Source organism: Raphanus sativus, unplaced genomic scaffold, assembly GCF_000801105.2.
Source record: "Raphanus sativus cultivar WK10039 unplaced genomic scaffold, ASM80110v3 Scaffold1009, whole genome shotgun sequence".
Lineage (NCBI taxonomy): Eukaryota > Viridiplantae > Streptophyta > Magnoliopsida > Brassicales > Brassicaceae > Raphanus > Raphanus sativus.
Window position 1 is genome coordinate 2,596 of NW_026616323.1, and position 21,666 is coordinate 24,261.

Sequence of the window (21,666 nt, forward strand, 5' to 3'; positions counted from 1 at the left end):
AGAGGGGGAGTATGAAGCTACTCCATTCAAAGATGTCAAGAAGTATAGAAGAATGGTGGGCAAGCTTATCTATCTAACCATCACCAGACCTGATCTGTGCTTTGCTGTGAATCAAGTGAGCCAGCACATGGGATCTCCTAAGGTGCATCACTGGAACATGGTGGAAAGGATCTTAAGGTACTTAAGAGAGGCGCCTGGCCAAGGAGTATGGATGGCATGTAACAAGAGCACTGAAGTAGTTGGGTATTGTGATGCTGATTGGGCTGGAGACAGAGTTGATAGGAGATCAACCACTGGCTATTGTACCTTTATTGGAGGTAATCTGGTCACATGGAAGAGCAAGAAGCAGAAGGTGGTGTCATGCTCAAGTGCTGAGGCAGAATATAGATCAATGAGGAAGCTTACAAGTGAGCTGATATGGATCAAGGGACTGCTAAAAGACTTGGGGATCGAGATCAACACTCCAATGACTATGCATTGTGACAACCAGGCTGCAATACACATTGCATCCAACTCAGTCTTCCATGAGAGGACTAAGCATATAGAAGTGGACTGCCACAAAGTAAGACAAGCAGTGGAGCAGCTAGTGATCCTTCCATGTTACACTCGGAGTGAGGATCAACTGGCCGATATCTTCACCAAGGCAGCCAGCAGCAAGGTCTGTGAGTTCATTCATCCTAAGCTTGGACTCATAGACCTCACTTGTCACTGATCCCCTTGCCTTGAAGTATTCTACTCTTTTTCCTTTGCTTGGTTTTTATCCCAAGTGGTTTTTCCAAGTAAAGGTTTTAATGAGGGAATGCTTCATGGTTTCCAAGCTTGATCAATCTCTATGGTCAAGCTTTGAGGGGGAGTGTTGACATGAAGCTAATAAGAGGTGTAATCATAGAAGAATAGAGAAGAAGAAGAAACTCAGGAAGCCCTTCCTAACTAGGAAGCCTTTCCAGATTAAGAAGAAGTCCTTCCAGAGCAGGAAGCCCTTCCTAAATGGGAAGCCTGTCCAGATTAAGAAGAAGTCCTTCCTGAACAGGAAGCCTTTCCTAAGACAAGAAGAAGCGTGTATGATCATGGAAATAAGGAAGATATGAAGTAAGCACATGGGGAAATTGAAGTGGAGAAAACCGTTGATGTGAAGACAAGGGAGAGAGACAAGTTGAACATTTAAAACAATATAAGTCACATGCTGATGAGGACCTCAAGTCAGTAGCTGAACCACCAACTCATGAACCTAACCATACAAGCTACATTGGAGCCAGTAGCGACATAGGTGCATTCAAAAGGCCATATCTTTCAAACCAGGAGGGTTTTAATCACGAGGCCAATTTTATTGGATTCTACACTCAAGAAGGAGTCCAACCCAATTGGAATTTCAAGAAAATCTTCACGGAGGAAGAAGTTATGAATTTTACAAACCGGAGGTTCTCCAGCACATCCGTTTGCGCGTACCGGCCTTTAGAAGAGAATTTCAAACCAACCAAGAAGCGAACCGAGCCAAATTCAGCTATGGAATTCAAGATGGATCTCTTAGCTTTCCAACAAGCCAAGAATGAGGAGAAAAGCCCACGTAGTTATGAAGTTATGATCCATTCATCAAAACCGGCTAAACCAGTTCTGCACTTGCTTCAATTGGAAGCTAACCGGTTCAATCAGTATCAAATCAAGACTTGGCGACCAGGAGAGATTACTGACCAACCAGAAGCTGCTTACATCTTCATTCCATGTGCCAGCATGCAGAGGAACAGGCGAATCTTCATGGACAACAACTTCCCATATCCGGACACACCAAATGCATTCAAGGAAAGTTCCCACCACTTGATGAGCAAGGACCAACGGCTCTATTCCTTTGAACCAGAAGAAACCAAGACCCTTATGAGATTATTCAGCAGCCAGAGACTATTATTTCGTGGATACTTCACCAAGATATCCAGATACAAGATCACCTCTCTTCAAAAGCAAGAAATCAGCCTAACGGCTAGTTTTCTTCAAGGAGCCAAACTCATTATTTCTCTACTTTATTTTCTTGTATTTCTTTCCTTTCTAGAGTATTAGAACGTTGTAGTTGAGTCAAGGTCGAGCCTATATAAGCTCAAGACCATTCATCATTGTTTTACACCTTTGATCATTTTTTTAATAAACCGAGAATTTTCTCTTTAAAGCTTTTGCTTTGTCTCTATTGTTCTTCTAAGTGGTTTGGTGGATTCCATTGCTTAGTGAACGTGTAAGTCTCTGTCTTTGTGTGGATTCACTAAGACTGTGGCTTGTGAGTTGTATCAAAGGCCATCCGCAGCCTTTGTGGTGCTCTTCAACCCATCATCATCTTGCTATCTATTAGTTTGCTTAAAAGATCTGTTCATCCAAGAGTTTTGTGAGCCTTTGACAGCTTAGGCTTGTATCATTTCTGGTATCAGAGCTTAAAGCTCCTATCCCAGGTTGTGTTCATCCAACCTTTATCTCTTTTAATTTTGTTTTGCATTTGTTTTCATTTATAAAATCATAAAATCCATAAAAATCGCATTGCTTGCAATTTCTGTCATTTTTTTGCATTTGCTTGTTCTTGGTCTTATAACCAGTGATAGGCACGAAAAGGATAGCTCATTGTATTGTTTGATTCATTTAGAAAACTCAAAAAAAAAATCATCTTTGTTTGCATTTACTTGCATAGCTCCACTTTCCTTTTTCGGTTTATTTGCAACAATCACAAAATCTGTTTTGATTCTTGTTTTGTTTCCTTTAAATTTGAAAACAAAAATAAAAAGTTGATTTTTTTGTTTTAGTCTTTATATTTCGTGCATTCATTAATTAATATTTAAAAAAAAAAAAAAGTTGAAGTAGTTTTATTATTTCTTTTACAGTTTTAAAAAAAAAAAAAAAATTCAGAAAACTTCCATTTTTTTGTAGACTTCTATTTTCCTTCTTTCTTTTATTTTTACTTGTCACATTTTCTTCTTTGATCACTTGATTCTGAATATTTTCTTTCTTCTTGCGAGGCATTGTTCTAAAAGCTTTGCAACCATGGAGAGTGAAGAAGAAACTGAAGAATACAACACTTCAGAAGTAGATTGGGGAGAAGAAGCTGGTCAAGATTGTTGGAGTGATGGAGATGATCATACTGATAGTTCTTGGTGCGTGAACTCTGTTCCAGAGTATGCTCTAAATGTTGAACAAGAGTACCAGGAGGAGGAACAAGAGCCACTGGACCAATACTCAAGTTGCTATGGTCCCAAATCCCAAGTCACCTATGTGGGTAGTTCTGAGGAGAAATTCTATGTTCAAGCTTGTCCAAGGAGAATGAAAACCACCATGTCTACACCAGCAAGACCTTACCAGGGAAACCGATCAAGCCATATCCAAAGCAATCAATGGAACCACAATGGTAATCATCTTAGGCAGAATCGCTTGGATACATTAACTATGCAATTTTCAGGTCATAAGGGAGGACCAAGTGCATACCTAAGGTGGGAGGACGACATGGAGCAATGGTTTATAGCTTGGAGAATTCCAGAGAAGTTACAACCATCTTATGCAAGTGATACCTTAGTTGGAGAAGCATACAAATGGTGGAGCCAGCTTGATGCTGATCGGCTCTATTACAATGATCCACCTTTTACTTGGGCAGAGTTGAAGAGGCTCATGTATAGGCAGTTTGTGGAAAGAGCACAGCACAATCAGAAGGTGTCTACAAACAGAGTGGTACAACCCCAAGTCTTGCAGCCGGCAATCAAGAGGCAAAGCTCAAAACCAGTGCATACACCTCAAGTCAAACAAAACCAAGGTGAATACTTTAAATCTTTAGAACCACCTGAGGTTATTTGTTATAGGTGCCAAGGCCATGGTCATCTTGCAAAATATTGTCCCACAAAACGAGCTGTGAAGTTAGCAAAAGAAACTAACTTGGAGGTAAGTGATTCCTTTACTAGCATGGATGATTCTTTTGATAGGATAGATAAAAAGTTTGAAGAACTTCTCAACTTGATGAAAGCTAGATATAATTCTGTTTCTAGTAATTCCATGACTGTCTTAACACACTTGTCTAGTGCCCAAGAGGTTGAAAATATTTCAGGTACTAACATGGAAATCAAGGAACAAGAACCCAACCTTGCTGTGCAAGCAAGTCCAAGACTTGAAATTTTTCAAGTCCCAACTAATGATGAGGTGATTTCTGAACTTACTGTGAATAATCCTACTTATCAAAACACTGGTATGATGCACTTGCACTCTGTCCAGAATGTTGATGCAGGTCTCAGTGAAGGCCAAGAGAATGTGTCTGAGAGACTAGAACAAGAAGAAATCATCCTTAAACCCGATCCACTTCAGGTAAGTGATCCTATCCCTTGTTTGCTTACTGAAAACTTGGATAATGTGCACACTGATTTATTAGGTCCTGATAAATGTGAGGAAAAACCAGGCAGTTTAGATAAGCATGCAGATTATACTTCTTTTCTTATATCACACTTAGGGAGGAAGCAAGAGATTTTAACATCTACTGAAAATGGAATTTTTCAAAACAATTTATATGCTGATTATTCCATGACTTCTATAACACACTTGTCTCTAGCCAAAGATGTTGAGTCTATGACAGGAACCAATGCTGAAGATTCCAGAGGAGATCTACCCAAAGCCAAGATCACACCAGACCGGACCAGAGGAGTAATCCTATCCTATTTTTCCAAAGAAGAACCACCAGATGTGCCATCAAAGTTCAAACCAAAACAATACCAAGGTAAGACCCTAGAATCTCAAAAGAGGATGAAACCTGACTTGCTCTATCTTGGTGCAGATAAATTGGTTTTGAGGACAAAACCTTTTGAAGAAGGAGGGAATGATGAGGACCTCAAGTCAGTAGCTGAACCACCAACTCATGAACCTAACCATACAAGCTACATTGGAGCCAGTAGCGACATAGGTGCATTCAAAAGGCCATATCTTTCAAACCAGGAGGGTTTTAATCACGAGGCCAATTTTATTGGATTCTACACTCAAGAAGGAGTCCAACCCAATTGGAATTTCAAGAAAATCTTCACGGAGGAAGAAGTTATGAATTTTACAAACCGGAGGTTCTCCAGCACATCCGTTTGCGCGTACCGGCCTTTAGAAGAGAATTTCAAACCAACCAAGAAGCGAACCGAGCCAAATTCAGCTATGGAATTCAAGATGGATCTCTTAGCTTTCCAACAAGCCAAGAATGAGGAGAAAAGCCCACGTAGTTATGAAGTTATGATCCATTCATCAAAACCGGCTAAACCAGTTCTGCACTTGCTTCAATTGGAAGCTAACCGGTTCAATCAGTATCAAATCAAGACTTGGCGACCAGGAGAGATTACTGACCAACCAGAAGCTGCTTACATCTTCATTCCATGTGCCAGCATGCAGAGGAACAGGCGAATCTTCATGGACAACAACTTCCCATATCCGGACACACCAAATGCATTCAAGGAAAGTTCCCACCACTTGATGAGCAAGGACCAACGGCTCTATTCCTTTGAACCAGAAGAAACCAAGACCCTTATGAGATTATTCAGCAGCCAGAGACTATTATTTCGTGGATACTTCACCAAGATATCCAGATACAAGATCACCTCTCTTCAAAAGCAAGAAATCAGCCTAACGGCTAGTTTTCTTCAAGGAGCCAAACTCATTATTTCTCTACTTTATTTTCTTGTATTTCTTTCCTTTCTAGAGTATTAGAACGTTGTAGTTGAGTCAAGGTCGAGCCTATATAAGCTCAAGACCATTCATCATTGTTTTACACCTTTGATCATTTTTTTAATAAACCGAGAATTTTCTCTTTAAAGCTTTTGCTTTGTCTCTATTGTTCTTCTAAGTGGTTTGGTGGATTCCATTGCTTAGTGAACGTGTAAGTCTCTGTCTTTGTGTGGATTCACTAAGACTGTGGCTTGTGAGTTGTATCAAAGGCCATCCGCAGCCTTTGTGGTGCTCTTCAACCCATCATCATCTTGCTATCTATTAGTTTGCTTAAAAGATCTGTTCATCCAAGAGTTTTGTGAGCCTTTGACAGCTTAGGCTTGTATCATTTCTGGTATCAGAGCTTAAAGCTCCTATCCCAGGTTGTGTTCATCCAACCTTTATCTCTTTTAATTTTGTTTTGCATTTGTTTTCATTTATAAAATCATAAAATCCATAAAAATCGCATTGCTTGCAATTTCTGTCATTTTTTTGCATTTGCTTGTTCTTGGTCTTATAACCAGTGATAGGCACGAAAAGGATAGCTCATTGTATTGTTTGATTCATTTAGAAAACTCAAAAAAAAAAATCATCTTTGTTTGCATTTACTTGCATAGCTCCACTTTCCTTTTTCGGTTTATTTGCAACAATCACAAAATCTGTTTTGATTTTTGTTTTGTTTCCTTTAAATTTGAAAACAAAAATAAAAAGTTGATTTTTTTGTTTTAGTCTTTATATTTCGTGCATTCATTAATTAATATTTAAAAAAAAAAAAAAGTTGAAGTAGTTTTATTATTTCTTTTACAGTTTTAAAAAAAAAAAAAAAATTCAGAAAACTTCCATTTTTTTGTAGACTTCTATTTTCCTTCTTTCTTTTATTTTTACTTGTCACATTTTCTTCTTTGATCACTTGATTCTGAATATTTTCTTTCTTCTTGCGAGGCATTGTTCTAAAAGCTTTGCAACCATGGAGAGTGAAGAAGAAACTGAAGAATACAACACTTCAGAAGTAGATTGGGGAGAAGAAGCTGGTCAAGATTGTTGGAGTGATGGAGATGATCATACTGATAGTTCTTGGTGCGTGAACTCTGTTCCAGAGTATGCTCTAAATGTTGAACAAGAGTACCAGGAGGAGGAACAAGAGCCACTGGACCAATACTCAAGTTGCTATGGTCCCAAATCCCAAGTCACCTATGTGGGTAGTTCTGAGGAGAAATTCTATGTTCAAGCTTGTCCAAGGAGAATGAAAACCACCATGTCTACACCAGCAAGACCTTACCAGGGAAACCGATCAAGCCATATCCAAAGCAATCAATGGAACCACAATGGTAATCATCTTAGGCAGAATCGCTTGGATACATTAACTATGCAATTTTCAGGTCATAAGGGAGGACCAAGTGCATACCTAAGGTGGGAGGACGACATGGAGCAATGGTTTATAGCTTGGAGAATTCCAGAGAAGTTACAACCATCTTATGCAAGTGATACCTTAGTTGGAGAAGCATACAAATGGTGGAGCCAGCTTGATGCTGATCGGCTCTATTACAATGATCCACCTTTTACTTGGGCAGAGTTGAAGAGGCTCATGTATAGGCAGTTTGTGGAAAGAGCACAGCACAATCAGAAGGTGTCTACAAACAGAGTGGTACAACCCCAAGTCTTGCAGCCGGCAATCAAGAGGCAAAGCTCAAAACCAGTGCATACACCTCAAGTCAAACAAAACCAAGGTGAATACTTTAAATCTTTAGAACCACCTGAGGTTATTTGTTATAGGTGCCAAGGCCATGGTCATCTTGCAAAATATTGTCCCACAAAACGAGCTGTGAAGTTAGCAAAAGAAACTAACTTGGAGGTAAGTGATTCCTTTACTAGCATGGATGATTCTTTTGATAGGATAGATAAAAAGTTTGAAGAACTTCTCAACTTGATGAAAGCTAGATATAATTCTGTTTCTAGTAATTCCATGACTGTCTTAACACACTTGTCTAGTGCCCAAGAGGTTGAAAATATTTCAGGTACTAACATGGAAATCAAGGAACAAGAACCCAACCTTGCTGTGCAAGCAAGTCCAAGACTTGAAATTTTTCAAGTCCCAACTAATGATGAGGTGATTTCTGAACTTACTGTGAATAATCCTACTTATCAAAACACTGGTATGATGCACTTGCACTCTGTCCAGAATGTTGATGCAGGTCTCAGTGAAGGCCAAGAGAATGTGTCTGAGAGACTAGAACAAGAAGAAATCATCCTTAAACCCGATCCACTTCAGGTAAGTGATCCTATCCCTTGTTTCCTTACTGAAAACTTGGATAATGTGCACACTGATTTATTAGGTCCTGATAAATGTGAGGAAAAACCAGGCAGTTTAGATAAGCATGCAGATTATACTTCTTTTCTTATATCACACTTAGGGAGGAAGCAAGAGATTTTAACATCTACTGAAAATGGAATTTTTCAAAACAATTTATATGCTGATTATTCCATGACTTCTATAACACACTTGTCTCTAGCCAAAGATGTTGAGTCTATGACAGGAACCAATGCTGAAGATTCCAGAGGAGATCTACCCAAAGCCAAGATCACACCAGACCGGACCAGAGGAGTAATCCTATCCTATTTTTCCAAAGAAGAACCACCAGATGTGCCATCAAAGTTCAAACCAAAACAATACCAAGGTAAGACCCTAGAATCTCAAAAGAGGATGAAACCTGACTTGCTCTATCTTGGTGCAGATAAATTGGTTTTGAGGACAAAACCTTTTGAAGAAGGAGGGAATGATGAGGACCTCAAGTCAGTAGCTGAACCACCAACTCATGAACCTAACCATACAAGCTACATTGGAGCCAGTAGCGACATAGGTGCATTCAAAAGGCCATATCTTTCAAACCAGGAGGGTTTTAATCACGAGGCCAATTTTATTGGATTCTACACTCAAGAAGGAGTCCAACCCAATTGGAATTTCAAGAAAATCTTCACGGAGGAAGAAGTTATGAATTTTACAAACCGGAGGTTCTCCAGCACATCCGTTTGCGCGTACCGGCCTTTAGAAGAGAATTTCAAACCAACCAAGAAGCGAACCGAGCCAAATTCAGCTATGGAATTCAAGATGGATCTCTTAGCTTTCCAACAAGCCAAGAATGAGGAGAAAAGCCCACGTAGTTATGAAGTTATGATCCATTCATCAAAACCGGCTAAACCAGTTCTGCACTTGCTTCAATTGGAAGCTAACCGGTTCAATCAGTATCAAATCAAGACTTGGCGACCAGGAGAGATTACTGACCAACCAGAAGCTGCTTACATCTTCATTCCATGTGCCAGCATGCAGAGGAACAGGCGAATCTTCATGGACAACAACTTCCCATATCCGGACACACCAAATGCATTCAAGGAAAGTTCCCACCACTTGATGAGCAAGGACCAACGGCTCTATTCCTTTGAACCAGAAGAAACCAAGACCCTTATGAGATTATTCAGCAGCCAGAGACTATTATTTCGTGGATACTTCACCAAGATATCCAGATACAAGATCACCTCTCTTCAAAAGCAAGAAATCAGCCTAACGGCTAGTTTTCTTCAAGGAGCCAAACTCATTATTTCTCTACTTTATTTTCTTGTATTTCTTTCCTTTCTAGAGTATTAGAACGTTGTAGTTGAGTCAAGGTCGAGCCTATATAAGCTCAAGACCATTCATCATTGTTTTACACCTTTGATCATTTTTTTAATAAACCGAGAATTTTCTCTTTAAAGCTTTTGCTTTGTCTCTATTGTTCTTCTAAGTGGTTTGGTGGATTCCATTGCTTAGTGAACGTGTAAGTCTCTGTCTTTGTGTGGATTCACTAAGACTGTGGCTTGTGAGTTGTATCAAAGGCCATCCGCAGCCTTTGTGGTGCTCTTCAACCCATCATCATCTTGCTATCTATTAGTTTGCTTAAAAGATCTGTTCATCCAAGAGTTTTGTGAGCCTTTGACAGCTTAGGCTTGTATCACATGCACTCCTAGCCGTTTGGAGCAGTCACTTTCTCGGATCAGACCATGGAGAAGACCACCTTTGTTTACTATAATTCTTCTTGTCTTGTTTGTCCTGATTTCTCTATTTAACTATGTTGTATGCTTACCATTTTAATTAAGGAAAACGATTTCCTCACTTCTTTATACTTTGCGCATCTCTCTCTCTCTCTCTCTCTCTCGGATTCTGCTCATCTTTCTCTCTTTGATTCTTCAGTTCTAACCAATATTACTCTCTTAATTCATACAAATTATCACTTGCAACAAGAGAACCATCAGAATAACACATAAACAAGTGTTTTCTATGGCTCACACAACAAAGACACCAATGGATCAAAACAGTTTGTCCACTGGTCAAATATTTCTAAAACATTTTTCAGAATCAGATTACTCAAGAATCTGTTCAAAAACATTTTTCAGAAATCTTTCTTTTTCTTTTTTTTTTTTTAAAGTGATTTCAAGATACAATAATAATCTTTTCTCCCTCCCTCAGGCTGGTAAGAACATATTTCAGTCTTTCATCCAAACCTTAAACAATGAGGAGATCAAGGGAAGAGTCACTGATCTTAAAAAAAAACATTTAAAGATTGCATCTTGAATTTTGGAAAACATACTTCATCTAACCTCTCTACTGCTCATGTTTTGAATCCTAGCCACACAGCTCATCAAAAACAATTTCAAAGTGAGAGAGAGAGCTTCATGATGAAGTAGAACAGAGTGAATTCAGCCCAAGAGAGCAACTAGGCTCTGATACCATGTTGGAATTCATGAGTGTTTGTCTCATGTCAAGAGAGTATTCAGTTAACTTGTAACTGAATCCCCTTCAACCATACAACAGGAACTCACCATTCAAAGGAAGAGACAACCAACTGGTGGTTGAATCCTCTTAAACAGCCTACACTATAACCAAAAGATCCTAGAGAGTAAACTGGTTATGTGTGGCAAAGAAGCTCTAGTTTGAATCTATCCTTCTGTAGTAACACAACACTTTGAGTTTGTGTACTTAAGATGAAGAGGATTTAGAATCAGTAATCTAGAGTTTGAGAAGACATAAAGAAGAGTTTAGAGTGAGTTTTACAAGTATTAGGCTGCCTTAAGAGAAAGAGAGTTAAGGCAGCCTCTAAACCATAACTCTAAACTCCTTACATTGTGAATATTGTTTGAACACAAGCAAGGGAGAGAGAGCCACGAAATTAGACTGATAGAACTTGTATTGATACTGAATGGATGTTACAAGAGGTGGTGAAGTCTTTAAATAGACAATCAATTACAATAAACAATGATTAAACAAGGGAATGACTAAACAAATATTATTGTGGGGTTTCTGATGAAGCCAGAAGGATGCAGCCAAGGTTAATCTCGACCAGAGGGAGTGAGAGTGACAGGAGAGAGGTTTACACAGCCTGGTTGAGTGAAAGTGACAGGTCCAGCTGCTTCTCTTAAGCAACATGTGACTTCTTCTTTTCAAATTCAAACCAGGCTCTCTTATTTTAATTGAAACATGTTTCCTTGACATCTCAGTGTTTCCCACGTCCATATTACTCTCCACAACTCATTCCTTGCCTTGCAAGTCAGGTTAGGTCAAGTGGTAGCTTGTGGAGAAAGTCTGTACAAAACAGAATCAAATTGGCTTCTCTTGTTGAACTCTCCTTTGATCATCAACCAGCTTCTTCTTCTGGTCATTCCTTTATTTATTTCAACACAGGAAGTTAAATAAATCTCATAGGAGTTGTGAGTAAGAAGATATCCCACTTTCTATCCAGATGATTCCAGATTAGCCTGTTCGGACATATGGCAATATCTTCATGATTATTATCAAACCAGGATGAACCACGATCTAAGAGGCTTTATTTGGAACCACTAATCAGTGGAGAATAACCAGGAAGCTGAATAAATCTCATAAGTGTTGTGAGCAAGAAAATATCCCACCTTCTATCTCGATGATTCCACATTAGCCTGCTCAGACATATGCCATTATCTTCATGATTCTTATCAAACCAGGATGAACCACGATCTAAGAAGCTTTATTTGGAACCACTAATCAGTGGAGAATAACCAGGAAGTTGAATAAATCTCATAGGAGTTGTGAGTAAGAAGATATCCCACTTTCTATCTAGATGATTCCAGATTAGCCTGTTCGTGTTGACATGAAGAGAATAAAAGATAACACATGTATACACGCTATCAAGGAGACTTTGATGAAGAGTGCATATCAAGGTAATCACTTGAAGTGCAAGGCAAAGGGAGAGAGGGAGAATTTAAATGAGTGAAGTATTATTTAAATAGACAAGGAAGGCTTAGTATGTCGACATGAGAAGGAAGAGAGAAGCTGAGGAAGGTCACGGGATTTCTAAGGAAGAGAGGAGCTGATCAAGCGCAGGGAACCGTTGTGACCTGTCGCTTTCTGCCCATCTGAACGAGCCTGATCGACCAGACCTCTCTCCTCATTGTTTAATCTTTCACTTGTACTATCTCATTGTTTATTCTTTTCTCCCTTGTCGCAATGCATCTTGTCTAGTCTTTAAATAGACCTTGTAACATGTTGAATCATTTTAAGGAAATATAATTCCTCTTTACTCTTTGATACTCTCTCTCTCTCTCTCTCATTCTCTCTCGCGAGTTCATCACTAATCCCATAATAGTCTCTTTAATTCTCACCACTTCTCCTACTAATTCATACAATTCTTCATGGTATCAGAGCATCAAAGCTCTTGAAACCTACTTCTTTTACTTCCGCAATTACTCTGATTTTGCTGTTCTTGTTTCAAATTCATTTTTCAACTTTCTCTCTCCTGTTCTTGGCGATTTGGAAGCAAGATGGATGAAAACAACAACAACCACAAGCACCTCAACATTCCTGTGACTTTGAAAGGGATTAACTATCTATTCTGGGCCAGGATGGTGAAGAGAGCCCTTGGCGGCAAAGGACTATGGAAGTATGCCACAACTGAAGCACCTTCCAAGCCTACTGTCCAAGGAGAAAAAGGGAAAGAGAAGGAGGAGAAGGAAGAAGCTGATGAAGATAAATGGGGCCAAGAAGACCTCATGGTGCTCTCAGCTCTCCTTAGCTCCCTTGAACCCTCAATTATGGAGTCTTACTCCTACTGTGAGACCACCAAGCAGCTATGGGACACACTGTACAAGGTGTATGGGAATGTTTCCAACCTGACAAGGGTCTTTGAAGTGAAGAAAGCTCTCAACAGTCTCAACCAAGGAGACATGGAGTTTCAACCCCACTTTGGCAAGTTCAGGTCCCTTTGGGCCGAGCTGGAGCTACTGAGACCTCATACCATGGATCCTGACATCCTTCTAGCAAGGCGTGAAGAAGATAAGGTCTTTGGGATGTTGCTCACACTCAACACTTCCTATGGAGCTCTTATCAAACACATCTTGAGGGCAGATAAACTCCCTGATCTGGATGATGTTTGTGCTCAAATCCAGAAGGAAGAAGGTTCAGTGAGCCTATTTGGAAACAAAGGAGACCTGAACATGGCGCATCAAGCTGAAGAGGTGGTAGCTAACAAAGCAACCTACAAGCAAGAGGACAGGAGATCCTTGATCTGTGACCACTGCAAGAAGAAGGGTCATCTCAAAGACAAGTGCTGGATCCTGCACCCTCACCTAAAGCCAAACAAGTTCAAGGAACCAAGGTCACAGTACCAGGATGCAAGAGCTAACTTCTCAGCAGATGGTGCTGAGCCGGCGACTCCAAACCAAGGTGGTGGAAGCGCCATGGCATCTACATCAGTGTACAACACACCAAGGCCTAACCTGGATGAACTTCTCAAGAAATCTGACTTGGATGCTCTCATCAAGGCCCTAAAAGAATCTGGTATCTCTAAAACTCTTGGAATTTCTCTCAATGCTTCTCACACTGCTGGTGATGTTTTAAACTTGTTAAAATCGGCTAAACCATTGATAATTGACTCTGGTGCTTCACATCATATGATTAGTGATTTAAGCCTGATTAAAAACATAGTCCCAGCCTTAGGAAATGTGATGATAGCTAATGGTGATAAAATTCCAATCAAAGGGGTTGGCGATCTTAAGCTATTTGATAAAGAATCAAAAGCCTTTTATATGCCAACCTTTGCTTCAAACTTGTTATCTGTTAAGAGAGTCACAAATGATTTAAATTGTCATGTTACTTTCACTCCTAACAGTGTGTATTTTCAGGATATTGATTCAAGTAAGTTGCTTGGAAAAGGTGTCACAAAAGGAGATTTATACTTGCTTGAGGACACAAGACCAGCATCTGAATTATCTGTTGCATTTGTTTCTGTTTCTGATTTCCCTAAAGATGTAATGTGGCATGCTAGATTAGGACATCCTCATTCTCATGCCTTGAACATCCTGTTACCTAGTGTTAAGTTTCAAAATGATTGTGAAGCTTGTATTCTAGGAAAACATTGTAGAAATGTGTTTCCTAAATCCAAGACTATTTATGATAATTGTTTTGACTTGATTCATTCGGATGTGTGGACTGCCCCTTGTGCATCTAGAGAACACCATAAGTATTTCGTGACATTCATAGATGAAAAGTCTAAATACACTTGGATAACTCTGTTGCAATCTAAAGATAGGGTGCTAGAAGCTTTTAAAAATTTTCAAAACTATATCACTAACCATTTCAATGTCAAGATTAAAATTCTTAGATCAGATAATGGTGGTGAATACACTAGCACAGCTTTCAAACAACATCTAGCCGCGCATGGAATCATACAACAAACTAGCTGTCCCTATACTCCACAACAAAATGGCGTGGCTGAAAGGAAGAATAGGCATCTAATGGAGGTGGCCAGGAGCATTATGTTTCATGCAAATGTCCCTAAGAGGTTTTGGGGTGATGCAGTTGTCACTGCCACTTACCTTATCAACCGCACTCCCACTAGAGTCCTCCTTGATTCTACACCATATGAGGTACTGAACAAAACTAAACCTTCCATAGATCATTTGAGGGTTTTTGGGTGTGTTTGTTTTGTATTTGTACCAGGAGAACTAAGGAACAAGTTAGAGCCTAAGAGCACTAAGGCTATGTTTATCGGCTACTCTACACATCAAAAGGGATACAAATGTTATGTTCCAGAGACAAGAAGGGTCCTAGTGTCAAAGGATGTTAAGTTTTTGGAATCAAAGGGCTACTATGCTGAAAGGAGTTGGGAAGAGCTTGAGAATCTATCTCAATCTGCCTCGGACAGAGCAAGTAACCTTAGAGTGGTGATGGAGAGGCTTGGCATCAGCTTATCTAGATCACCAGCCCCGGTCAGTGAGGTTCCAACACAAGCTACTGAAGAAGCAGCTACAGATGTGGAGAGCACTCATCTTGATCCTGAAGGGGTGATAGTACTGAGCAACAACCAATGCAACCTCAAGAAACCTCAGTATCTCATGATCAAGATGAGATGATAGCACCAACCGGGGTCACTGAAGCTGAAACAGAACCTGAGCAGATACAACCTAGAAGGAGTACAAGGATCAGGAAACCAGCTTCAGATTGGACCAAGACAAGAGTGTACTTCAATGCAGAAGCCGTGGCACACCCCATTAGTGCAGTATGCTCACTAGCTCACTACCCAGCAGAGCATCAAGCCTTCATCACTGAATTGGATCAGGAATGGATTCCAAAGACATATGAGGAAGCAATGCAAGATGAGGAGTGGGGAGCATCCGTTGGAGATGAGATGGGAGCCATGGAGAAGAATGAAACATTCTTTGAAAGTGAACTTCCCAAAGGGAAGAAAGCAGTGACAAGCCGGCTACTCTTCACAATCAAGTATGGAGCCAATGGAAAGCCAGAAAGGAAGAAGACCAGACTGGTGGCGAGAGGCTACACACAAGTCTATGGTGAAGACTACTTGGATACATTTGCACCAGTAGCAAAACTACATACCATAAGGATCATTCTATCACTTGCAGTCAACCTAGAGTGGGACTTGTGGCAAATGGATGTGAAGAATGCCTTTCTTCAAGGAGAGCTAGAAGATGAAGTGTACATGAGACCTCCTCCTGGCCTCGAAGACATGGTGAAACCAGGAAATGTGCTTAGACTCAGGAAGGCCATCTACGGATTGAAACAATCTCCAAGAGCATGGTACCACAAGCTAAGCACAACACTGAATGGAAGAGGCTTTGTGAAGTCTCAACAAGACCATTCTCTCTTCACTCTCACCAGCAAGGAAGGTATCATAGTCATACTGGTATATGTTGATGATATAATCATCACTGGTAGCAACAAGGAAGGTATCATCTCAACTAAATCTTTTCTCAAATCATCATTTGATATTAAGGATTTGGGAGAGTTAAAGTACTTCCTTGGGATTGAAATATGCCGATCTAAAGAGGGGCTTTTCTTATCTCAAAGGAAGTACACACTTGACATTTTAAATGAGGCAGGAAACCTTGGAAGTAGGAAAGCTAAAACACCATTAGAAGAGGACTACAAGGTACTGCGAGAGGGGGAGTATGAAGCTACTCCATTTCAAGATGTCAAGCAGTATAGAAGAATGGTTGGGAAGCTCATCTACTTGACAATCACCAGACCAGACCTATGCTTTGCAATAAACCAAGTAAGCCAACACATGGGAGCTCCTAAGGTGCATCACTGGAACATGGTGGAAAGAATCCTAAGGTATCTAAGGGAAGCACCAGGACAGGGAGTTTGGATGGCATGCAACAAGAACACTGAGGTTGTGGGTTATTGTGATGCGGATTGGGCTGGAGATAGGGTTGATAGGAGATCAACCACAGGTTACTGTACCTTCATTGGAGGGAACTTGGTTACATGGAAAAGCAAGAAGCAAAAGGTGGTGTCCTGCTCAAGCGCTGAGGCAGAGTACAGATCCATGAGGAGACTTACAAGTGAGCTCATATGGATCAAAGGACTGCTAAAGGATTTGGGTATTGAGATCAACACGCCAATGATCATGCATTGTGACAATCAGGCAGCAATACATATTGCCTCCAACTCAGTCTTCCATGAAAGAACCAAGCATATAGAAGTGGACTGTCACAAGGTGAGACAAGCAGTAGAGCAGCGAGTGATACTTCCATGCTACACAAGGAGTGAGGATCAACTAGCTGACATCTTCACCAAGGCAGCCAGCAGCAAGGTTTGTGAGTTCATTCATCCAAAACTTGGACTCATAGACCCCTCATGTCAGTGATCTCTCCTTCATGAAGTGATCTACTCTTTTTCCTTGCAAGGTTTTGTCCCAATGGGTTTTCCTTGCAAGGTTTTAATGAGGGATTGCTTCATGACTTCCAAGCTTGACTTGTTCCATATGGTCAAGCTTGAGGGGGAGTGTTGACATGAAGAGAATAAAAGATAACACATGTATACACGCTATCAAGGAGACTTTGATGAAGAGTGCATATCAAGGTAATCACTTGAAGTGCAAGGCAAAGGGAGAGAGGGAGAATTTAAATGAGTGAAGTATTATTTAAATAGACAAGGAAGGCTTAGTATGTCGACATGAGAAGGAAGAGAGAAGCTGAGGAAGGTCACGGGATTTCTAAGGAAGAGAGGAGCTGATCAAGCGCAGGGAACCGTTGTGACCTGTCGCTTTCTGCCCATCTGAACGAGCCTGATCGACCAGACCTCTCTCCTCATTGTTTAATCTTTCACTTGTACTATCTCATTGTTTATTCTTTTCTCCCTTGTCGCAATGCATCTTGTCTAGTCTTTAAATAGACCTTGTAACATGTTGAATCATTTTAAGGAAATATAATTCCTCTTTACTCTTTGATACTCTCTCTCTCTCTCATTCTCTCTCGCGAGTTCATCACTAATCCCATAATAGTCTCTTTAATTCTCACCACTTCTCCTACTAATTCATACAATTCTTCAGTTCGGACATATGCATTATCTTCATGATTTTTATCAAACCAGATGAACCACGATCTAAAGAAGCTTTATTTGGAACCACTTATCAGTGGAGAATAACCAGGAAGTTGAATAAATCTCATAGGAGTTTTGAGTAAGAAGATATCCCACTTTCTATCCAGATGATTCCAGATTCGGCTGTTCGGTAATATTTTTAGACATTTAGATGTGTTTCAAGTGTTTAAAGTGTTTGAATAAGAGAATCCAAGCTCAAAGTCTAGAAATGAGTATGAGAGAATGCGAGAGTAGAGAGGAAATAGTTTAGTATCAAAGTGCTTAGTTCGATTAATGAGAGAGTTTACAATATATAGGGAGAGAGTAAGCTAGGGTTTAATACAAATGAGTGGCTTAGACTAGTTCACTATTCTAAGGGAGGAGCGCATTTCTGAAATGCTTGGACCAGGTTCACTCCGCGTCTCCAGCTTGTGCCAGTCTGTCTCCGCAGCATAGTGACCTTATCCAGCATAGTAACCTCATCCACAAACGGTCACAAGACCAGCTTCTTCCTTAAACCTTCTTCTTGATCTAAAGTGTCTCGCTAACTTGCTTCACACTTCTCACCCATTTACTTACCTCAGTAACTTTCCCTTTCACCATGGTAACATAAAGTTACTGCCACAGTAACTTTTTCCCAACTTATGAAATGTGGTGAAAGGTTAAGTTATGAGGATCTTGGTTGAGATGATCCGTACGGATCCGTACTGTCCGTACTGTACGGATCACTCACCAACACTTAACCCCATTTTACTCCTCATCCTCTCAAGCTCAACTCTCCAATCCTCTAAGTAAACACCTCAACTTAACACTCCCCTCAAGTTTGACCATGTGGAGCAAGTCAAGCTTGGAATGCTGTTCAATCTCCCTCATTAAAACCTCAACAAGGAAACCCATTTGGGACAAAACCTTGAAGAGGAAAAGAGTAGAGACATCCCAGCAGGGGAGCATTTAGTTGTTACCTCTCAGATCAATGAGGCCCAGCCTAATGTGGATGGACTCCATTGTCTTCTGCCTTGCCGCCTTTGTGAACACATCAGCTAACTGATCTTCACTCCTTGTATAACATGGTAACACCACTCCAAGTACAATCATCTGCCTAACCTTGTGACAGTCCACCTCAATGTGTTTAGTCCTCTCGTGGAACACACTGTTGGAGGCTATGTGAATGGCAGCTTGATTGTCACAATGCATGACCATAGGTGTGGCTTGATCAACCTCCAAATGCTTCAGGATTCCTTTGATCCACACCAACTCGTTAGTAAGCTTGAGCATTGCACGGTACTCAGCTTCAGCACTAGAGCAAGACACCACTTTCTGCTTCTTGCTCTTCCATGTAACCAGATTGCCTCCAATGAACGTGCAATAGCCGGTTGTTGATCTTCTATCAGCTCTATCACCTGCCCAATCCGCATCACAATATCCCACAGCTTCAGTACTCTTGTTACAACCCATCCAGATACCTAGACTCCTGGTTCCATTCAGATACATCAGCAACCTTTCCACCATTCTCCAATGGTGCTCCTTGGGCACTTGCATATGCTGACTGACTTGGTTAACCGCAAAACATATATCTGGCCGAGTGATGGTCAGGTATATGAGCTTCCCCACCAGCTTCCTATACAGCTTTGGATCTTTGAACGGCTTGCTATCTTCAATCTCCCCCTCACGTGGAACTTTGTACCCATCCTCCATAGGCATCTTGGCTGTCTTCCCTTCAACTATACCTGCATCTTTCAAAAGATCAAGTGTATACTTCCTCTGAGATATGAACAAACCTTCCTTGGATCTACACAACTCAATTCCAAGGAAGTATTTCATTTCTCCCAAATCTTTAATCTCGAACACTGACTTTAGGAAAGCCTTAGTCTCTTGAATCCCTGTCTTATCAGAACCAGTAATAATTATATCATCAACATAGACAAGGATACAGATGATACCTGAGGGTGTGGTGAGGGTGAAGAGCGTGTGATCAAGTTCACATTTCTTGAATCCTCTCCCATTCAAGGTGGTGCTTAGCTTGTGGTACCACGCTCTTGGAGATTGCTTAAGTCCATAAATAGCTTTCTTGAGTCTCAACACATTCCCTTTCTTAACCAAGTGTTCTAGACCCGGTGGTGGTAACATGTAGACCTCATCCTCAAGTTCTCCTTGCAAGAATGCATTCTTGACATCCATTTGCCAAAGATCCCACTCCAAGTTCACAGCAAGAGACAACACCACTCTAATAGTATGAAGCTTTGCAACTGGAGCAAACGTGTCTATGTAGTCTTCTCCATAGGTTTGAGTGAATCCTCTAGCTACCAACCGAGTCTTCCGTCTGTCAATCTTGCCATTAGGTAGATACTTGATGGTAAAGATCCACTTACAAGACACTGCCTTCTTTCCTTTTGGCAATGTGCTTTCATACCAGGTATCATTCTTTATCATTGCACCAGCTTCATCATTCACTGAGTCTCTCCACTCTTGAATCAACATGGCTTCCTCATAACTCCTCGGAACATAGCTCTCATCTAAGCTCACTGTGAAAGCTTGATGTTCTTCAGGAAAGCTTGCAAAAGAACACACAGCTTGAGATGGATGCTCAACCGCTTGAGCATTGTAATACACCCTTGTATTCACCCAGTTGGATGCATCTCTCTTTACCCTTGTGCTTCTTCTCAAAGTAGGCTGTGGAGATTGCTGCACTACTTCCTCCTCATTCCCACTACTAGCCGCTTCTTCACTAGACTGACTTGCTTCAACTCCACCACTTGGTTGACTCTCTTCAGCTCCTGAACTAGAACTGGACATCTCAACACCTTGATCATGAGCACCAGAACTCTCCTCCGAACCAGAACTTTCTTCTGCTCCACTCGGTTCTTCTCCCCCCTCATGATCAAGGTGTGGTGCCTCCTGATGATTCCCATCACCTTGATTGTTCCCATTGGCCGGACCCTGATGATCCACATTGATTCCCATCCCTTCTAGGATAGTCCTCAGTACTGAAGCTCTATCACTGGTAAGATCCTTCAAATCTTCCTGGTTTTGCTCCTCATAGTACCCTCTTTCTTCTATGAACTTCACTTCCCTTGATACTAACACACGCCTTGTGTCAGGATCATAGCATTTGTAACCTTTCTGGCTAGTTGAATAGCCAATGAACATAGCCTTGACACTTCTTGCTTCAAGCTTGTTTCTCATCTCACTTGCAATCATCACATAACACAAGCAACCAAAGACCCGCATATACTCCAGATTAGGCTTGGACTGATTCAGTACCTCAAATGGGGACTTGCTTTGAAGCACCAAGGTTGGAGTTCTATTGATCAAGTAACAAGCCGTGGATGCATCACTCCAAAATCTCTTGGGAACCTTTGACTGGAGCATGATGGTTCTTGCCACTTCCATAAGGTGCCGGTTCTTTCTTTCAGCAACTCCATTTTGTTGTGGAGTGTAAGGGCAACTCGTCTGGTGCAATATACCATGCTGTGCTAGATGATGCTTGAATGCATGTCCAGTGTACTCTCCTCCATTATCTGACCTGAAGATTTTTATCTTGGCATTGTAATGGTTAGTCACATAGGATTGAAAACTTTTAAATGCATCAAGCACCCTATCTTTGGTTGGAATTAAAGTTAACCAGGTGTATTTGGATTTTTCATCAATGAAAGAGACATAATACTTGAAATTATCTCTAGACAAGCAAGGAGATGTCCAAACATCAGAATGAACAAGATCAAAACAATTTTTATAAACCGTAGAAGAGTTTGGAAAAACAGTTTTACAATGCTTGCCTAAAATACAAGCTTCACAATCTTTGTTCTCAAAAGAAACACCTGGCAACATCAGTTTAAAAGCCTTATTATGAGGGTGTCCTAGTCTAGTATGCCACAATGCATTTTTACTTAGACTAGGAGCAGAAACAGAAGTAAATAAACAGCAACGATCAGAAATAGGAGCAAGATCTTCAAGCAAATATAAATCTCCTTTGGTCACTCCTTTTCCAATGAGCTTGCTACTCTCAATATCCTGAAACTTGACATCATTAGGGCTGAATATGACATTACAATTTAAATCAGTGGCACATTTCTTAACTGACAACAAGTTTGAGGTAAAGGTTG

The 21,666-nt window shown here is 40.6% G+C and overlaps 1 protein-coding gene across 1 annotated transcript; it reads left to right on the top strand.

The window, feature by feature from the left end:
• The first annotated feature begins 6,649 nt into the window (after positions 1-6,649).
• Positions 6,650-8,051, top strand: LOC130503550 (uncharacterized). The gene is made up of 2 exons (XM_056998172.1): positions 6,650-7,951; positions 8,016-8,051. Exons 1-2 carry the CDS (start codon positions 6,650-6,652, stop codon positions 8,049-8,051), a joined length of 1,338 nt encoding a protein of 445 aa, XP_056854152.1.
• Positions 8,052-21,666: the final 13,615 nt, after the last annotated feature.

What these genes read in the sequence shown, in the direction of transcription:
- LOC130503550 (XM_056998172.1), top strand. Translation starts at nt 6,650, where the DNA reads ATGGAGAGTGAAGAAGAAACTGAAGAATACAACACTTCAGAAGTAGAT. An exon ending in TTAAACCCGATCCACTTCAG is followed by an intron (nt 7,952 to 8,015) that starts GTAAGTGATCCT and finishes CTGATTTATTAG; the next exon opens with GTCCTGATAAATGTGAGGAA.